The sequence below is a fragment of the Rosa rugosa genome, chromosome 4 (genome assembly GCF_958449725.1).
Source record: "Rosa rugosa chromosome 4, drRosRugo1.1, whole genome shotgun sequence".
Taxonomy (NCBI): Eukaryota; Viridiplantae; Streptophyta; class Magnoliopsida; order Rosales; family Rosaceae; genus Rosa; species Rosa rugosa.
The window spans coordinates 52803335-52819924 of record NC_084823.1 but is presented as its reverse complement, the minus strand read 5'-3'; the positions used below and the strand labels follow the sequence as shown (position 1 = coordinate 52819924).

At 38.3% G+C, this 16590-nt stretch overlaps 1 protein-coding gene and 1 long non-coding RNA gene across 2 annotated transcripts; both read right to left on the bottom strand.

Moving 5' to 3' along the window:
- Window positions 1-3883: 3883 nt before the first annotated feature.
- Window positions 3884-5109, bottom strand: LOC133742323 (uncharacterized). Its single transcript, XR_009862509.1, has 3 exons — window positions 4804-5109; window positions 4631-4704; window positions 3884-4563 (listed from the first exon to the last, which is right to left on the bottom strand). It is a non-coding gene; the product is annotated as an uncharacterized LOC133742323 (long non-coding RNA).
- Window positions 5110-8177: 3068 nt separating this feature from the next.
- LOC133742670 (protein KINESIN LIGHT CHAIN-RELATED 1) lies at window positions 8178-12299 on the bottom strand. Its single transcript, XM_062170350.1, has 3 exons — window positions 10933-12299; window positions 9139-10047; window positions 8178-8687 (listed from the first exon to the last, which is right to left on the bottom strand). Exons 1-3 carry the CDS (start codon window positions 11589-11591, stop codon window positions 8450-8452), a joined length of 1806 nt encoding a protein of 601 aa, XP_062026334.1. The 5' UTR covers window positions 11592-12299; the 3' UTR covers window positions 8178-8449.
- Window positions 12300-16590: the final 4291 nt, after the last annotated feature.

The window sequence follows — 16590 nt, the reverse complement described above, 5'->3', positions numbered from 1 at the left end:
TCTTGCTGTGCCATTTTTATGGTGTTCTCCTCGAGGACTATTTGTTAAATTGTCGGTGCTTTCTGGTTATCAATGTGATGGTGAGTTGCCCTTGCACGTGGTCTGGTTTTGGGACACGGTGTTGAAGAGGGTGAAGAAGTTCGTCTTGATGTTGGTGGCGAGGTCGTATCGTGATACTCGGGATTGGTTAACTTCTATTGTAGCCCGCAATTATGGGCGTAAAACTTGGTTAGGGGTTGGGCTCTTTCGGCTCATGGATGTCTCTTATAGGGATGGACCCGTAGCTAGTGATCATGGTGGGAATATGTGTTGCGGTATTATACCCCAACTGGTTGTTATTCCAATGCGTTGTAATCTTTTCGTTTATTAATGTTATTATCTTATTCTCAAAAAAAAAAAAAAAAAAAAAAAACAAATACAAATCGTATGGGTCAATAACATCAATCAGGACCACCACGTGTATTATAGTCCGGGACCACCTAATAATTTCCCAAAGTGAAACCCAACAATGAAAATGGATTTCATCATTGCATCATTGCACTGGGTTAAAATTACATGGTAGCACATGACCAAAGATGTAAACACAGAAAACCCACTTATATGTAATTTGTTATTTATTATACTGGGTTGGTGGGTCATTACAATTAATATTAGTTTATTTGGATTTTTCTTTTTTCATTTAATGACTGATAGAATATATGGTCCTGAATTTGTTTCCAAATCTACCAAGGTACCTAGCTCACAATTTCATTTAGTGAAAAGGGTACAAAGGTTATAGAGGTCATCCACAGCATGCATTACTAGAACGGTTGGTGAATTTGGTAAAGCAGTGACAGTGAGTGATCTTGAGTCGATCACATTTATAATATGAACTTTGGTCATGCTTAGGAGAGGACTTATCTTTGCTATTTCTATTTTCTAGGCATGGAATCTTCTTTCTTCGGAAGAAAATTTTCTCATCTTAGAGTCGGTAATTAGCCACTTAGCATCAAAGTTAGTTCAAAAGTCAAAAGCTGTGTGCTTATACAGTGGTTTATTTATTTTCACACCTCAAAATTATTATGTGATTGGGGGGGAAAAGATCTTGGTTGGGAAGTGGGTAGCATGCATTGTCTATAAAATAGAAATGCAGATAATATATATGATGCATATAGTCATATTAAGCAATAATCCGAAGAATCGCTATTGAAGAATGTCATATGATGTATCAATAGAATTATATTCTTCAAAGAAAGACACTTTATAGATTTTGTCCCAATATTTATCACATTTTTCTTTAAATATAAAAAATAAAATAAGTTCGCCTAAACATCTCTTTCAATATTATCAATATAATAACAAATTTCTAACTCTACGACTAATATGCAGAGAAATCGATACGCAAGTATCAAATACTCAAAAGGTGACCTAGCCATTCATATTTTGGACTTTGAAAAAGTGTCACTGCAGACACCAAAACGAGTTAGATTAGGTCACGTTCTCTGGACTTTTGATGGCAGTTATCAATCTTTTTCGTTCATACTGTTAGGAATATATGGGCATTGTACAGGCTCATGTCGATAACAAGATCAAGATTAATCCTACTAAAGAAAAGAAATTAGAATAATGGGTTTGATTTTATTTGTTTTAGAGGTTTGTTATTGGGCTGTGTAAATATTTAATGCAGGGCCTAATGGCCTAAAAAACAAAGTCTATGAAACTGTTTTGCATGATTTTTCTGCATTTATACGATTCTGTTAAGATGCTAGACTACGTGTCGAAAATATAGAAATTTCCAGCAATATTTAATCAAACTCTCCCTTATCATGCTAATATTCTAGAGGCAATTAACGGCTCTATAATATTATCCCTTTAGGAACGTGGTAGAAAAGGACTTGGTGAATTGGATTTGATCGATTCATATTTTATAATATCATTTGGATTTCGATTCATCAACTTTAATGACAGTCTATGCCTTCTAGTCTTCTACTGGCATCATGAAATGCTCCTTTTCTTTTTCCATGCTTCTTGTAGTAGAAAAAGAGTATTAAGCTAATTACTCGGACAACAAACTTTTAACATAGGTAAAATGCATTGAATAACGGCTCTAACAAGTCAAAAGTACAAGAATATAATTTCAAAATTAATGTGCGAGTTGCCCTAAAGATTTTGATGGCTGCAATTGTTCGTCTTCAATCTTTGATTTTAGGGACTCCTTAAGTGCATTATATAACTTGTCAATTTACTACCCATTAAAACATCTTTAGCAGACTCTCTATTTTGGCTCCTTAACTATTTTAGAGAGCATGTTTAGCTTTTTATCTACTTTAGCAGCTGCACCACACTCCTAAGTGGCTCTCTATTATAACTTTTAGCTATCTCGCTCCTAAATATAGAGAGTGAGATGAGACTCTCTATAATTTAAAACATTCCTTTTAAGTTATTCTATGTAATTTATAAATACATTTAAACTATTTAATCTTCATTTAAAAAATAATATAAATTCAAAACTAGCTAAAATAAAGAGCATTGATGCAGACGTAATTCTAAAGTGGCTAGCTAAAATAACTTTTTAGCTACTTTAGCTAAAATTTGACTAAAAAATGGCTAGCATTGTTAAAGATACTCTTAGACAATATCACTTAACCAAAAATACTTTCTTTTTCTCACTTTAAATGAAAAATGGCTAGCATTGTTAAATGATTGGGCGTCGATCGACTGGAAACGGTCTCCAATTGGATCTGCTCCTCATTGGGATCTGGGCTCTGTCTTCTGGTCTGGTTTACGGCCGTCTGCGGCGTGGTGCTGCAGTGCGTCGGCGTGTTACTTTGATGCGGTGGCGTGGTGATGCGGTGCAGCGGCGCGGTGGAGGGTGGATGGCACTGGTGTGGTGGCCTGAAGCGTGGGTGTCCCCTGTTGGGATGAGAGTTGGTTGGGCCGGGTTTGTGCTGTTGGGCCCTTTTTGGTGGGCTGTTGTTACTAGTTTTTATTTTCAAGTTTATGTTTTGTTGGTAATAAGTCACTGCCATAGTTTGGTAGGACGAGTTGGGCTTCGTGTCGGTCTGTGCACCTTGTGTGCCTTGTCTGCCCTAGGTAGGCGGCGAGTTCCTTGCATTGGCAAATGGTCGCAACCTCCTAGTGGTGGTAACGTGTCTGCTCTAGGTAGGCGGCGAGTTCCTTGCTTGGTCAAATGGTCGCTGCCTCCTAGTGGTAGGATGAAACTAAGTGTCACTGGATTTCAGTGGCAACATAGTGGGAAATCTGCGTTATTTGTAATGATGCTTCTTCTTAATAGAGTTATCTTTCCGGTATGTCACCACAATTGTAAAGCGAATAGAGTAGCCAGTAGAGCACTCTTCACTAGTTGGTGCTTGCTAGAATACATTGTTTTAGTTGAGACTCTTGTTATTATCTCAGGAAGTTCTCTTGATGCATATTGTAATCAGGGGTTTAGGCACCATGTCCCCCCCCCCCCCCCCATGTATTCTTCGGTTTTATTAATCAAGGCTTGAGGGCAGCCGCACCGCCCTTCTTCAAAAAGAAAAAGAAAAAAATGAAAAATGACCTTACTTAGTTGTCCAATATATTATTTTCGGATGATATTATTCATCGCTAACTAAAGACTTTTTTCAAGAAAGAAACTTTAAAAAGAGATCAGGAAATGGGAAAGGCAGCCTGTGATATGCAATAGAGATAGCCAATTTGTATACTCACTAGTCTCTCTTTATGGTCCAAAAAGAAAATGGGAAAGAACACTGTGTTCTTTTGGGTCTCCAAGAGAGATATAGCCACATACACCCCAACACACCAACCTGCAGCTCGGAATGCAGAACCAATGGTTGCTCTACAACACAGCTGAGAGATGGAGTTGCAGACAGCGACTAGCTAGTGGCAGAGGATTTGAGTCCCTATCCATTACAGGGCCGGTGTTCAAATTCTATGGTCGTTAGGCTTAACATGTATTAGACATCGATCATTGGAGCGGGCCGGTGTGATATGATGGAGAGTACATATTCTCTTTTTTTCTTGTGTGGAATGATGTCTCTGCGTCTTTGATGAATCACATTCTGATAGAGACTAACATGAACTAATTCGTTCCACCTTGTGTTGATGATTGAATTTGGACTTGCATGAAGATGGCAAGAGATGTGACACGACTAAATACAGAAGAACATGAGCTCTTAGAGAAAATATAGGTAAAATATTTCAAGTCATACCTAGAAGAGAGAGAGAGATTCTCCTTTGCACTAGTCTCTAGCTATGAGGATGCGCAACTTTTCTTAGTTCTCTGTTCTAAAGTGCAAACGTTATATCACTGTTTATTTTGTTTGTCTTTTTCCTTATGAATAGTGCAGAGACGGTCTAAAACACTAATTCCTTCGCAAGTTCACATCCTTTGTCTTCTCAGCTATAATTTCTTTTTGCTATGATCTGCTATAATTTACTATTAAGCTGTCACATCAACATCAGCTAATCCAACGGCTGATAATAAAGAGTTTACAAACTCACATTGGAGGACTTGAAGCACCATATCATGTCTTCTTCTTCTTCCCTTCCCTTCCCTTCCCTTCTCTCTCCCCTTCTCTGTAACCAAGTTTTTGATCAAATCAACTTGAATTTCAAATTCCAAAGAGAAATGGATACATCATACCTGGCCACTTTTCTTCCTATTTGCTCTTATCATCAACTTGGATTATCATAAACAACACAAGCAACCCAAATACCCTGAAATACAGATTTTGTAGCAGAGCAAAAAAACAATAAAAACCCAAATAATGCAAATTACTTTACAACACCAATGGAGAATTAGGAAATAGTACTAACAATATGGCCTTGGAAATAGGAAGGAAGAACACAGTGAAGAGAATCAAAGCCACGTTGAAATGAATAGCTCCAAGCCATAAACCCATCGCCACAAACATGTTTACGATTCTCAATCCGATAGCTTCTTTTCCTTCGATTACGGTCATTCCCTCCTTCTCTTCTTCCTGCTCCATCTCCACCATTTCTGGGTTCTTACAGAGAAGGGGAGAGAGAAGGGAAGGGAAGAAGAAGAGGACACAATATGGTGCTTCAAGTCCACTAATGTGAGTTTGTAAACTCTTTATTATCAGCCGTTGGATTGGCTGATGCTGATATGGCAGCTTAATAGCAAATTATAGCAGATCATAGCAGAAATAAATTATAGTAGAGAAGCCAAGTCCCCAGAGAATGGGGTTTGGCTTCTCAAATCTGTCATTTCCTCCTTACATCGAATCGAGAAGACGACGAGAACCGGCCTTGACATTTTGAGTCCCCCAAGCAAAACCCTTGATCACTAAGATTAGATGTTAATAACTCTTACACGCTAGAGTACGTGGTATCAAAAATAGATATTATAAGAGCGTCTTTAGCAGACTCTCTATTTTAACTTATTAGCTATTTTAAAGAGCATGTTTAGTTTTTTTATCTATTTTAGCAGCTGCACGAGACTCCTAAGTGGCTCTCAATTATAAATTTTAGATATCTCGCTCTTAAATATAGAGAGCGAGATGAGGCTCTTTATAATTTAAAATATTCATTTTGAGTTATTTTATGTAATTTAAAAATAAATTTAAATTATTTAATATTCATTTAAAAAATAATATAAATTCAAAATTAGCTAAAATAGAGAGCACTGATACAAACGTATTTCTAAAATGGCTAGTCAAAATGACTTTTCAGCTACTTTGGCTAAAATTTAACTTAAAAATGCTCGTTTTTCTTTTTCTTTCAATAATTTTCCCTCGCTCTGTCGAGGTTTGCTAAAAAAAAAATTAAAAATTAAAAATGGTTAGCATTACTAAAGATGCTCTAACTTATGTGCAAGTTATACGAGTATTTGAAAAAGTAAATGACCTAAGATAATTGTCCGCTTTGATATGATCGGTTTTCATTTATTTTATAAATCAAGCACAATATATTACGTGTCTCGATAAGTCACACATTAAGGGAGAGATATTCTTCATTGCACTAGTCTCTGGCCATGCCGATTCCCGGCCTCCTATAGTGTTAAAGAACTATGCAACTTGTCCTAAATATCAACTAAATCCATCACTACTTCCTTCACATTCTTTGTCATCTTCTTAGTCTCCTTATTTCTCTTTTTCTTAATGTTCGACTAAATCACTACTAACTTCACATTGAATTGGGAATGATATCCAGAGAATAAGGCTTTGGCTTCTCAAAATTCGTCATTTGCTCCTTACATGCAAGGAGATATTCTCCTTACAGCCAAGCAATTATCAAGTTTTTTCATTTATAATTAAATACGTCTTTCACGTATTTCATGTCAAGGAGATAATGATCTATACTTATATTCATATTGCTAAAGTTCTACTAATTGATGAGAACCCTGCATTTTTTATTCCTCTTTAATTATTCTCTCTTTTATTCTTTTTTCATTAAATAAGAAATATTCACATTTCGGCTTGTTGGCCATGAACCCACCCATTACAGCCCCATACCTGATGTGCAGGACCTGTTTACTTGACCCAGACAACTAATATTGCAGGAGTATTTTATTTCTTGTCAGCAGTAGAGAGTCGAGAATATGATTCAGCACAAATATTAGTAGAGCCCAGACTCTTAAGGAAATATGAGATAATCCTCAGTTGGCATTTCCATTGGAGAAAGTAAAACAAAGTAATAATAATAATATGGTTTCAGTTAATGTAGTGCAAACCAAAATGGGATGAATTGAAGTTATATGCCTAAAGCAGCATATATATATATGCCCATCATTGCAAGTTGGAACATTTGTGGATGGAATATCAAAATAATTCACACTAATGTACTTGCTTAGCTCTATTTCTGGAATCACATAATTTCAAACATCAATTTGGTCAGACAAAGGCTTTCGGATTTTTTTTTTTTTTTTTTTGAGGGCAACGGAAGACTAATCCATTGATCGAAATCATGACGACCTCACTCGGTCAAGCATGAAGCTCACGAAGAGTACTAAATCAAAAAGAAATCCATACTTGAAAACTAAAATCCTAAAGGAACTGCTGAAAAAGAAAATGCAGAATTGAAAAAAACTCCCTAATCCTACACTGCCCAAAAATGAAACCAATGTCCTGAACATCTTGACGCCTAAGACCCTTTTGGTGTACGTCGCGACATTCAACACACCCACAGCAACATTCTAGGACAGATGCAGGACAAAGAGCAGGACAGACCATCCCAAAAAGCCCAAACCCGACCCAAGTGTGAGAAAATAGGGGGAATTGGGCTATAGACCCAAGTCTCTAGACTGCATCCCTGCAGCCCAGAAAGGCAGAGGCCCAAGGCCCACTACCCACACCCAGCCGCCGAATCTGGCCCTTCCGAGAAGCCGCCCGCCACCGCCAAATCAGTCCGGCGGCCTCCCCAGGCAGGAGACCGTGGCAGCCATCTCGCCACCCACCAAAGCCTGTGCTAGCCGCCGATCCAAACGCCAATCTCTAGCAGGAAAGCTCCGATCTCGCTCCTCCTCTAGTCCTGAAACCACGACCGATCTCCTCTTCTAGTCCCGACGCCTATTCACTCCGACTGGAAACCGAAGATGCAAGAAGAGCCTCCCCCAGAAGCCTGATGCCTACCACGGCCGTCGACCACAACGCAGCCCGAAAGAACCAAAATCGGGCTCGACCACAACGCAACCCGAGATCGAAGTCTCGTCCTCCTTGGTCTGGAAAACGACGCCGGAGCGCCCTGCTGCAGATCGGAGCCAAGGGACGCCGCCGCACTGCTCACGAAACCTAGGTTTAGATTTCGGAATCGCTCCGACTTTTTTGGAGCATAAGTGACCTCTCTTTTTAAGTGTTTGGTAATGGAAAACAAGGCTTTCGGATTTTGGGTACGGTAATTCTTCAAATAATATTTAAAAAAAAAAAAACTTTTTCACTTACGATTCTTAATGAGTTATGTAGTATCAAATTCGTGTCATTTTAAAACATAAACATGTCAGGAATAGACAAACTCAAACCAACTCATTAAATAATCGTGTCAAAAATATAAATTCAAATCAACCTGTTTATTTCATGTTTATTAAATATATTTTGACAGGTTAAAATGCAAATAATATTTTAATCGTGCCAGTTTAACCCATTTTATGCGAGATCTCGAGTTGTATTATTAGATCGTATCAAAATTTGACAGCCCAACAGTTTCATTTGAGTGTATAAATAGACAATACATTGTAGGAGAAAACATACATGTGAATTTTATTCACTCAAATGCATATTTTTCTTTCCAGTGTGAACAGCTTCAAGCCCAAATGCAGACATTCAATACAACATTTCCAAAGAACAAAAGAAATCATAAAAATTCAAAACCGAAGAAATAGAAAACCTCACCAAGTAAGAAACTTCAACCCTATACATGATCTTCTATGTTACAGAATGTGCACGTGTACCGTAGCAGAACAGAAGTGAAGATCCCCTCTTTTTCATTTCCCTCTGTTTTTCCTTCAAAGTCTGAAACCCAGGCTAGCCCACCTCCTTGTCCCCTCTTTCTTCGTAGTCTTCTTCGAGTTTGGATCAATGAGGTTTTCCAATGATTTTGCTTTTTTGTCTCGCTTCCTGCCTGCTTCTTTCAGGAGCTCGGATAGTCTTCTCTTCTCATCTTCAAAATCAGGATTTGCAATTCCAAGCTTTTCTTCTCGCAATTTAAGCACATACTCCAAAATTTCAATTGCATCTTCAACTCTGAAAGAGATCAATAATAATTCGTTAGAAATTTGAATATTCCAGTGAATATGCTCAATGTACCAGTCAACTTGGCTATAAAAGCAAAACATGCAGAAAAATACATTGCAGATTCATGCAAATAATGCGAAGCTACAATACAGGCAGGCACCAACTGAGTTGTTGATATGGTAACTTCTTGGTCTGGACTATTAATATGTCCTGGTTAGACATGTAGGGCACTTTGCATCCATTTAGATCAATTTCTGGGGACATTCCAGGTGCAAGGCACAACCCTGACCATGCTGTTATGCACACCACTTAAAATTCTTGTATAGTGAGGGTTGACTACTCCTAAAGCAGTAGTACAGTACCAGTTTTAAAAGAGTAATTTTTGCAGGGAGAGTTCAAACACATGTAAAAATAGCAAGCAGTTAAAGCCAAGATACAAGCAAAATGCCGAGTATATTACCTCCCCATAGCATCATAGGTTGCTGCAAGATTGCTATACACTCCAAGAGTATCTTGATGACAAGGACCACACTCTTGTTCTAATATTCTCCTCGCTTCTTCAAACAACTCACCGGCCTCATCTATCTTGAACAATTGAACACAAGCCAATCCCATCTGGTTCAACACAACCCCAAAGAAGGGAGACTTCTTCTCTCCACTAGCTCTAAGTTTTGCTATAGCACTTCCAAAAGAGCTCCTTGCTTCTTCATATCTCCCAAGCATGCAATACATCACTCCCATCCGTGCTTCTATTCCAGCAATTGTGCTTTGCTGTCCAGGTTTATCCTCTAACAAACTCATTGCCTTTTGTAATAACTTAAGTGCCTCCTCCGGCTCATCCATGGACTCATAAATAGCTGAAATTTCAGTCAATCCACCAGAAATCTCTTCTGCTGTTGTTCCAGGCACAGGTTTCACATATATCCTCAAGGCATTCTCACAATACGATTTGGACTCTCGGAGCTTTCCAGTCTTATGATATAGGTCAGCAAGGCGTACAAAGATGGAGGCAACTGAAGGGTGGTTATCTCCCCTTGATGACTTTAGAACAGTGAGTGCCTTCTGATAGGAGAAGACAGCCTCATCAAAGCGACAAAGAGACATGTAAATGTTGCCTATGCTGACATCAATAGCAGCAACCTCATTTTCTTGTCCATTTGCAATCATTGCCATGCTAGCAAGGACAAGGTGTTCAAGTGCTGCTTCATAATCTCCCTTTGCCTCGCATATAAGAGCCATCAGTCTGCGATCAGCTGCCTCCTCAAGAGATGCTGGTTCACTATGAGCACGGTGGATTTCAAGAGTCTTCTTGCACAATTCTTCAGCTCTTTCAAACTGCATTGCTTGGACATGAGCCTCAGCTAAATATCTGCATATTCAAGACCAATTTACTTGAATTCTAGCATTATGAAATCTAGTTCAGTTTCACTTATTAGAATTTTACCCTCCATAATATATATGATCCAAAAATGAAAAGGACAGAAACACGTCTTAGAAAGCAGAACACTTGCACAACTGTAATAGATAGGTAAAGTTGACATCATTGCACTTCCTGAAGGGTAGCTGCTTTCATAAAAACCCATTAAAGATTTAAAGGTAGACCTAGAATGATCAATACTGAGTCAATCAATGTCGATATACTCTATCCAGCCACTAATGTATCCCAGTCTCCCAGATGTTTGATTAAGCCTTTCAGGGCAAAGAAAGACAGGAAAGTTTGCGTCATCTTATCCTGTCCCGCCAAACCCAACCCAAATTTTCACCAAACATTCCACATTGCACATTAAATGTAAACATTGACACTAACGCCAATTAGGCAGCTTGGAAAATGAGAGTTAGCAAACGTTGACAGTAATGCCAATTAGGCAGCTCAAGGCCACATCTTAAGCAAAATTCATGTTTCAACCAATCAGTTCAAGCTCAAAAGCATACATTTCAACCAAACTACATAAAAACTGAAAATATTTATTAATTTTTTTATGTCTTCCTGACCTGACTTTTCTTCGATTAAAGGGCCTAAATTTTTCATTCTCCAAAACTGAAACTACTATAAATGAGGTCTCCAAGTCTTGTTGGCTAAGCACTCTCTATACTACACCCACAATTGCATGAAATTTATAGCCAAATCACCATTCCATCTAGTGCCAATTGTCCAAATTTGAAAACACAATGCAAGGCCTTTACCATTAGTTTTACTTTCATCGATTGAAAACACAAATAAAATATGAAAATAATAAAGAATTGAAAACCAGACCTGCAAGTCTCACCGACTCTGGGATCAGTGTCACCCAAGGCCTCGATCTGGATCTTCAAGCCCTCCTCGTAGCATTCAATGGACCGGTCCACTTGGCCCAGCATCGAGTACGTGTCCCCCAGCTGCATATGCCCAGAGAACGCCGCCAGCGCGTGATCCGCACCTCTTCCGACTTCGGGGACCCGAATCGCCCGGTCCAGAACCGGAACCGCCTCCTCGAACCGGCCCAAGCTGCAGTAAATAGCCGCCAGCACGTGCAGACTCATCACCAGGTCCAGGCTGGGTTCGCCGTCGACGGAGCACCGCTCGAACGACTTGGCCGCCCGGACCGCGTAGTCCAGCGCCTTGTTCGGGCCCTCGCCGGAGGCGATGGTGTCCCGGGCCAGCTTCAGCAGGAACGGGCCGAGATCCGGGTTGTCGAGCGAGGCGTCGGCGAGAATCGGGTTCGGACTCTCCGGCTGAGGCGATTTGGACTTGAAGCGGTTCGGCGAGGGCCGGGATCGGGAGGCGGAAGGCGAGGGAGGCTTCTTGGCGAGCGGCGACGGCGTTTTGGAAATTGCGGCGAGGTCGGATCTTTGCGGTTGGGCCTGGGCCTCCGGGACCGAGATTTGGAGCCGCGCCGAGCCCGGCGGGGTTTTGACGGAGACTAATCCCGGCATCTTAGAGATTGTGAAACCGAAACGATTTTTGATCAAACCAAAACAGATAGAGAGAGAAAGAGAGAGGGAGTATAAGTATTAGTGTGTTAATTACGTAATTAAGAGGAGGTTATTGGGTTAATTAGAGGGAGAGAGAAAAAGGGAGTTTTGATTTTGCAGAGGCAGATGAGATGTCTCTTCTTCTCTACTGACTACTGTGCTGGCAAAGCGTGACGGAGGAAGGTCGTTGGTTACAGTTACTGAGGGGGGGGGAGAGGACAAAATGGTCAATTGGGTTCATCGACTGGGGGTAAAATGGTCAGTTGTGGTTTTGACTTTGACGGTTTGACAAACCGCTGGCAGCTGCTATTGGATGCGGAGCCGCTTCAATGATTGTAACCGTTGAGCCGACACGTGGCGCTAAGCTACCGGGTCTAGGATGATGCCTACTAAATACGTCGTCGTTTGTCGTAAAATTCTGACTACTGTCTGGTTATTTGGTATACCTACATTGCGTGTGAAGATTTTTACTGCGGTCTTTTTGGATTAGAGACTACTGTTACGTTTTGATGCTTGTCTAGGTTAGATTCTTTGGGTCATTGGTCTACACACATTTTTAGTTGTGATTATCGCTGTGAAATTCTCGTTGAATTTGTTAAGAATCACACATAAATTGTAACACATGAAAGAGTTCGATCATTTCTCTTTTCTCCCAACTCAATAATTTGTCTGATTGAAGTATACTGTCTACAAATGTAGATCAGCGGTTTCAAATAGTGTTTTATAGTCATTTTGACGGAGGTCGACATAATTATCGCGATAGAAGAGAAGTTAAAAAACATAATGCTAAGACAAGCTAACTAGCTAGTAACACGGAGACTAATTTTAACTATTTATAAAGAACAATTCTCAGGTTCACCCCTTGGGGTGAAGCAGCATATTCACCCTCTCTTATGATTAACGCATAATAACTTTTTAATTTTCTAATCCAACAATTCAAGTTGTATAATGTAATACAAATATTAGTTCTGTAAAAAATCAATCAAATTGAAGACCTTTTAATTATTCATTTATATGAAATACATGGACGGTTCATCATAATAGCAGTAAGTGTTGTTAGAACCGTCCATTTATTTGATTCAATTAGATAATTAAACGATTTCCGATTCGATTGATTTTTTACAGAGATGATCTTTAAATGCTAATTTAAGATATGGACCGTTAAATTATAAATTTATTACGTAAAAGTGAGTTAATCGATAATAGGGGTGAATATGCTTGCTCACCCAGGGGTGAACTTAAGAATTGTTCATTTATAAATTCATCTCGACCATCACGTACACCAATTTTAACTCTTTTTTTTGTTTTTTTTTTGTTTCATGTAAACTAGGTTTTACAGCTTATGATACAGCAAAGTTTTTGGTGCAAGTTTTGTCTTGTTGACTGTAGAGTGATGTGTGATCTAATGTATCATAAGCAGCCCAATTACTCAATACCATCTTTGTTCTTTGACATATGAACTACTGGGTTACCTACACTTGGAGTTAATGTAATTACTACTGGGTTACCTACACTTGGAGTTAATGTAATTCTTAGAAAGGATTTGAATGCATTAGGAACTAGGAAGGTTTTTCGTTCTGGTATCACAAAGTTTGCTTAATATCATGGAGTTGAACACTTTACTATTTTAGTACTTGAATGAAGCAATAAGAAAAGGTTAATTAGATTAAAAGTCAAGTGAAATACATGGTGTGATATGATGAGCATATGTAATTCTTTCGATGCATTTTTACCTTCAAATGCAATCACTCACAAACTTCATTTCTTATAATTAGACAAGTTATTATTTAGTTCCACCGTACCTACCTTTTTTATCTGTCCTTGAAATTAGATAAGTTACAAATTCATTGGAGAAGTTGCAGCATTGAAACCAGCCAGCTTCTCTGATCTACTTCTTGCCTTTTTGCTAGTTTTTCTTATAAATTTCACTAATTAATTTGAGGTTTGAATAAGAGCTTCCAGAGATTTTAGTACATAAAGCCCTAGCAGATGAGAAACTGATATAGTCTTTAATAGTGAAATTCTGACTTTACTGCCATGAAATCTCATTAATTGTTTCTTAGAACTAATATTGCAACTGCAATTAAATACATAACACCAACATATATATATATATATACTTCGCTTAATTATTATCTGTCATTCTAGGTTTTAATCAAGATAAGCTTATACAGTACTAGTACTATAACAACCTCAGGTTTTGCACGCCTCCAATAATTTAGCTTCTAATAAAATTCCATTTCCAAAATACATCGATGGTATTCACAGTTCCACACCTCCTATTAATTAATATAAGAATCTCACTCATAAGAAACACATCTCTCTCACAAGAGCTCATATTCTGCTGCAAATGAGGTTATCATGACCATCAAGCTAGTTATTCAAGGATTACCAATTCTATTACCACCGCCACCACCTCCTTTATGTGGTTCATGCCCAGGATTGGCTCCTGGGTCCTGGTAATCCAACATTGCATCAAGTTCCAAAAGCAGCTTTCTTCCCTTAATCATCTGTGTTTTTACAAAGACAGCATCGTAATTAAAATAGAATTAACCTAAAACGCTTGACAGAGTCACTTATCATAGAAGATCAGTAAGAATACTACATCACCTACAGATATACATATAGCTTACCTTATGACCACTGGTGTCGTAAGTAAGCTCCTTGTAGTTATTATCAGCTATAGAATCAAAAAAAAAAAAAATGGATTAGTTCATGCTAGCTCTGCAGCCTAGCTCAGCTGTAGAAAACTTGGAACTGAATGAGGTTTTTGCATGTTTAAACTTCTTAATTACCTGAAATTACTGATATATCAAAGAGAAGGACTAGGAGGATGATGAATATCTTGACTTGAGGAACCATTTTAGGTTTTCTGATGTGTGTTTGGAGGAGAAGTGGCAATACAAAGTCTGCTTTTATGGTGAGTGGGAAGGAATGGAGCCAAAAGAGAGAGTCATGATGATGCTTAGCACAATTGCTTTGTGATATGATTGTGAAAATACACAACACCCATTATTCATCCCCACCTCAAAGTCAACTGCATGCACCCAAATTTCAGTAACCATGAAAAAGAAAAACTTGGTCCCCCCTTTAATGTGTCAGAAGGACAATGCATCTTCTTAGATGGTGGGTTTTGTTCACCTTTTGGAATTCACTTCCCTTTTGATGTTTTTAATTAATTACTGATTAAGCTCCTAGCTTTATGGTGGGTCACTTCAGGTGTTAGGTATCCTTCCATTTATAATTTAACTCATGGCAATTAACTATTCAATCCATGAAGCTGCAGCTAGAGAAGTACTACTGAGGAAAGATAAAAGATTAGTGTGTGAACATAATCATTCTGAAAGCACAATGTGGGTTTCAAAAGGCTGGAATTTGAGTGTTGTTGATCTGTAATTGTAAGTTAGTTCTTCTACTGCGGTAACGATGAAAAAAAATCTACCCAAAAGATAATTGAAGAGCTCATTCATCCGATCCAGAGGTTAAATATTAGTAAGGTAGGTAGAATTTTTGTATATCTATATCAGTAAGATAATTGAAGAGTTCATTCATCCAATCTTACCCAAAAATCTTTGTTAATTATGATTCTCAGAATTTTGGTTGCATATCCATTAATTTGATCCTCTAGGGTTGGCACAAAGCAGATTTATATATAGTGTGAATGAGTCGGTAGATAAGAATCATAATTTAGCACTTGAGCTAGCTCCTGTTTGCTATTAAAATATGTCACTTCTATATATATGTAAGGATTTCATGTTGATAATACTGGCCCTTTGCAGCAATTGTTTAAGTAGCCACATGATGAAGATTCTCTAATCTCCATGTTGGCTTTGCCACAACTTGAGGTTGTCAGCAAACATGTTAACAAAGATGTACCTACTAAACAGATCAACACAAAAGCTTTCTGGAAACGACTTAAAAACACAGAATTAGAAGTACCCTTTTGCCTTCCCTTTGGCTTTTTTCTCCATAATATAATTCTTTTCATGCATCCAATGAGAACTTACTGTCCTCAGTTAAGAATGGACCTCGTTTGGTTTGTGGTTTAGAGGTTGGGAATGGAAAAAGAATTTCATTTTCATGTTCGGTAAATGCAAACGTTATAGAAGCTAGAAAGAAACCGGGCACCATGAGAAAATGACACCAGAGGAAGAATTAAAACCGTTTAGCTCACCTTGTATTTTCTTTCTTCAAAAATTGAATCATTTTCATTTGGCAAACCAAACCGACCTTACTATTTCAAACTAAGGTCATGAATCAATAGTTTCATAATATGTGAAGCAACCAAACCGACCTTATCTGTAAAATGCTTGTCTCCATCAAACATGCTCTGTCACCTGACAAAAACCCTGTATCTGTTTTTGTCCAATGTGGTTTGGCATGGGATTCCCTCAAGGAAATTATGTTATGCTTGTAGAAATCTGTGATGCATCATCATCATGCATATATATAAATGGTAGTCATTATCAAAATTCTTATGAACATAAATTTTTCAAGAGTTGACTCCTGGGCTTTGACAGCTCCATTGCACAAGACTATTGAGTCCCATTATCTAATTCTTTAGCCCACAATTTTTCCTATTGCCAAATTATGATCCATAGTACCTTAACCCAGAAAAGTGAAATCTGTGGTTGGCAATCTTAGCAATTTCACTCTCTCATATATAACTATTTTTTTTTTTCCACTTACATCCTATAAATGAAACTCTCCTGTTTACTGAGTGGATTTGGAAGGGCTTATCATTGAACAAAGTAGTACTACATCAGCTAATTCATAGTAATTTGGCACATATGCTATAAAAGAAACCTCTCCACTCATAGCTCAGTAAAGCATTCCTCAAAGTAGGTTAGCATCTTAATTAGCAATGATTTTGTTGGTATATAGGCATATTGCTGTAAGTATTGTTTAATTAGTGGCAGGCATGATCTAATATGCAGCAGAACTTGTCAAGTCTCAAGAG